Genomic DNA, 3,156 nt, shown 5'->3' with positions numbered 1-3,156 from the left:
CACCCCACAAGACCTTTTCTAATTGAGGCATTGGAGGGCGCATTGCCGCATCCAACGCGTCAAAAATATGTCACCTTGTTTGAACATTTCTATGGCCATTGCCGCATAGACAATTTGGGCTACCTCTGGGCAAAAAGAAATCTGGAAGAAATGTAACCGGATGTCCAGGTTAAGACGTGCCAGTACGTTGGGTTGCCTATACACTGGCTGCAGGGGCTGCAGGCGCGGGGCGGGGCGGATGGTGGAGAAGTGGCACTCCCCCACCACCCGCCCGCGCCTGCAGCCCCTGCTCCGGTACAAGCATCACGGCGATGGGCGTCCACATTGATGGTTGTCGCATTTATTCCAGATTTCTTCTCATCCAGAGGTAGCCCAATCGTATATCGGATGCACATGAATGTGCATGCGCGAGTCTCAGACCTGGTCGCTGGGCGAGCCCTCCCTCTCCAAGGTGTTTGCGACGGAGGCGGCGAGCCGGAGGGCCTCATCGGCCATGTGCTTCCTCCTGGTCAGGATCAGGAAGGACGCCGTCCCCGAATAAGCGCCGATCATGAATCTGAGGGGGACTCGCGTCGCGTTCCTACTCTCGGCCAGGACAATGTCCACGAAGTTGAAGACCAAGGACAGCAAGCTGGTAAACACGTTTATCTGCAAGGACAGAGACGCGCGGGCTCAACGTTCGCTAAGGCTAAAGGGCTCCTCAGCAGGGAAACGACCGTCAAAACGACAACGTTTCGATATCTCCTCGACTTTGACGACGCCAGTGGCGCCAGCTCAGTTGACTAACCCAATGCTCTCGTAAGAAGCGGACGCACCGCAGCGTCAGTCCGTGACGCTCTGTGGCGGACAGGTGGTGGCGCCAGTTCTGGAGGTGCTCGGCCAACCCGCCCGGCGCGCTCTCCATGCCCGCCATGAGCGGCCGGGGAAGTCCCGGGCCCAAGTCGAGTCGATCCAGCGACGAGACCAACTTATCGCTCCCTCGCAGATAACTCTGCGGTGAAGTCCGGCCACAGAGTTGCATATCGAGTAGGAAGGAGGCGGCAGTTCCACCGAAAGACCCGCCTACCGTCACTGTCGGGGACTGCGACGGAGGCAGTCATCAGAACAGGGGTGTTTCACGACTAGGTGACGAGGGTAGAGCGAGTGAACACTCCTTGCGGCAGCGCTCAATGCAGACAACAGGCCCACTCCAAGCAAGGCCACCTCTGTTGTGACCAAAGACGCGAATCGTGTTCCAGGCACAGCGCACCGGCTCCGCCGGGCTCCACCCACCATCACGCAAAGCGCACTAATAATTGAAGGGTGAATAATACAGCATTCATACGGAGCAGGCATTCGAGAGAGAAAGCTGCGTCCCGACGGGGGACCGGGACGAGGTAAGGCGGTATTTCGGTTGGGAATCCATTTGTGCACAAAGTCAGTGTTAACAACTACAAATTCAATCACAAGTTAACAATTTATTTTTGAAAATACCATAGGCATGCTTTGTAAATGTGCAGGACACATTTTTACAATATAGAAAATAAAAATATCTTTACTTCCCTAAGGCAATAACATTTTAAATAGATGCCTTATAGTTACATTCTCTTATTACGAATACTTCATGTTCCTTTTATCTACAAAGGAAGACATTATTGTAATCTTAATCTTAGTTACTCCTAAATTGGTCACGCATTGCTAAAGATTTTTTTTTTATATAGATTGAGCAAAGCAGTCAACAAACATAACAGTATATTAAAATTGAAAAAAAATCTTTTCATGACTGTACACAAAAAATAACAAAGACACTTGCTTGAAGGGAATGTAATGTCAAATTACTTTCTGAAAAATCCACTGATAGGTGGGGGTCCTGCAACTCTGCTGTCAGATGGAGGTGCAGTCGGGTCCATACCAATCACCTGCTGGGAGGCACCATGGTTATGAGAGGGAAATAGCGGGCTAGGTTCAAGAAGGGCAGGCTCCGAAGATGAAATGGCTTGAGAGTAGACACTCAAAGAGTCAGAAGTGGATGAAGATGAAGGAATACCGATAGGGGGATTGATGTGTTGCTGTGGAACCTGATTGTCAACATTTATCCCTGCTGACCTGTACATTTCCTTTAACATCAACAACATAGTGTCTTCTGATTTCCAATAACAAACATGACTACCAATGGCAAAGAGATACTCATTGAAACTTTCTAAAGGTGCTTCTTGAAGAACATAATCAATTCGTCGTCCCCCATTTAACTTGCCAACAACAATATTTAAGTTTGCTTCCAGTTCACTTGCATTACTTGATTCATGAAGGCTTTCTTGCTTCATTTGGTCCTCTAAAACCTGTAAATAAAAGAAAATTATTTACGTAGCTCAGGAATTTTTTTTTTATGTAAGAAAAATGTGGTGAAAGATAAACATTTACCTGGTTCATTTCTTCAGAGAGACTTTCATGACTACGATGGAACATGGCAAGCTGATAAACTGAGTTCCATGTATTCCTCACTGAATCAAGAACTTTCTGTTTAATGTCAGCTCCCATTCTAGCCACAGTTTCTTTAAGTTCTGAAAGCAAAAACAGTTAACAAACTTGTTAGAAGGTCAAAGAGTAAAAAGGTATTCTGTTTACAAAGATTCAGTAACATCATCTTACCAAGGTGCATTCTCTTGCGTCCTTTATGGTGAGGTATAAGTACAGGTGGAATCTTTTCCATATCTGACCTGATCAGTGTCTCAATTCTGTAGGCCACCAAGTCATATGGATGGAAAATGTTGAAAAATGCAGGACATGTGGGTAGTTGAAAATCCTCACCAAGTTTGTCAATTCCCCTAACTGTCACAAAGACACCAATAGGAGATCCAAGTGCAAAAAAGTTCTCAGGCTTGAACTGGAGCTGCGGGTATGAAATAAAAGGTTGCCCAGTGCCAGCTGGACCCATCATTACATAGCTAATTTTGTGACTGAGCTTTCTTTTAAGAGGACTGGGTGGAGCAATCGCCTCCTAGAAGAAAAATAAAAGGTTAAGCATAAGCCTTGAAGATTGTTTTTTTTTTTTTTTTAATTTACAGAGTAGATATAATTTTACAAAATTACCTTTTCTGAACTTTCAGGTTTATCAACACTTTCCTCACTAATTATTGGAGGAGTTGAAGGAGAATTTGCAGGAGTCGTAGGGGACGG

At 46.2% G+C, this 3,156-nt stretch overlaps 2 protein-coding genes across 3 annotated transcripts in view; both read right to left on the bottom strand.

Annotated features, from left to right (window-relative positions):
* Positions 1-414: 414 nt before the first annotated feature.
* Positions 415-1,246, bottom strand: LOC127748770 (uncharacterized). The gene is made up of 2 exons (XM_052263592.1): positions 788-1,246; positions 415-648 (listed from the first exon to the last, which is right to left on the bottom strand). The coding sequence occupies exons 1-2, from the start codon at positions 1,019-1,021 to the stop codon at positions 415-417; spliced, it is 468 nt and encodes a 155-aa protein (XP_052119552.1). The 5' UTR covers positions 1,022-1,246.
* Positions 1,247-1,437: 191 nt separating this feature from the next.
* Positions 1,438-3,156, bottom strand: part of LOC113208134 (phospholipase DDHD2) — a 29,241-nt gene continuing 27,522 nt past the window's right edge. For both annotated transcript variants that reach the window (XM_052265457.1, XM_052265463.1), the window contains exons 10-12: positions 2,629-2,977; positions 2,401-2,540; positions 1,438-2,318 (exon numbers count right to left, since the gene is read on the bottom strand). In XM_052265457.1, coding sequence (XP_052121417.1) covers positions 1,815-2,318; positions 2,401-2,540; positions 2,629-2,977 — 993 coding nt within the window. In that variant the 3' untranslated portion in view covers positions 1,438-1,814. The remainder of the gene's footprint in view (positions 2,319-2,400; positions 2,541-2,628; positions 2,978-3,156) is intronic.

This window comes from Frankliniella occidentalis, unplaced genomic scaffold (assembly GCF_000697945.3).
Source record: "Frankliniella occidentalis isolate FOCC.00 unplaced genomic scaffold, Focc_3.1 Scaffold2, whole genome shotgun sequence".
NCBI lineage: Eukaryota > Metazoa > Arthropoda > Insecta > Thysanoptera > Thripidae > Frankliniella > Frankliniella occidentalis.
The sequence above is the reverse complement of the archived record's forward strand: the minus strand, read 5'-3'. Positions and strand labels throughout refer to the sequence as shown.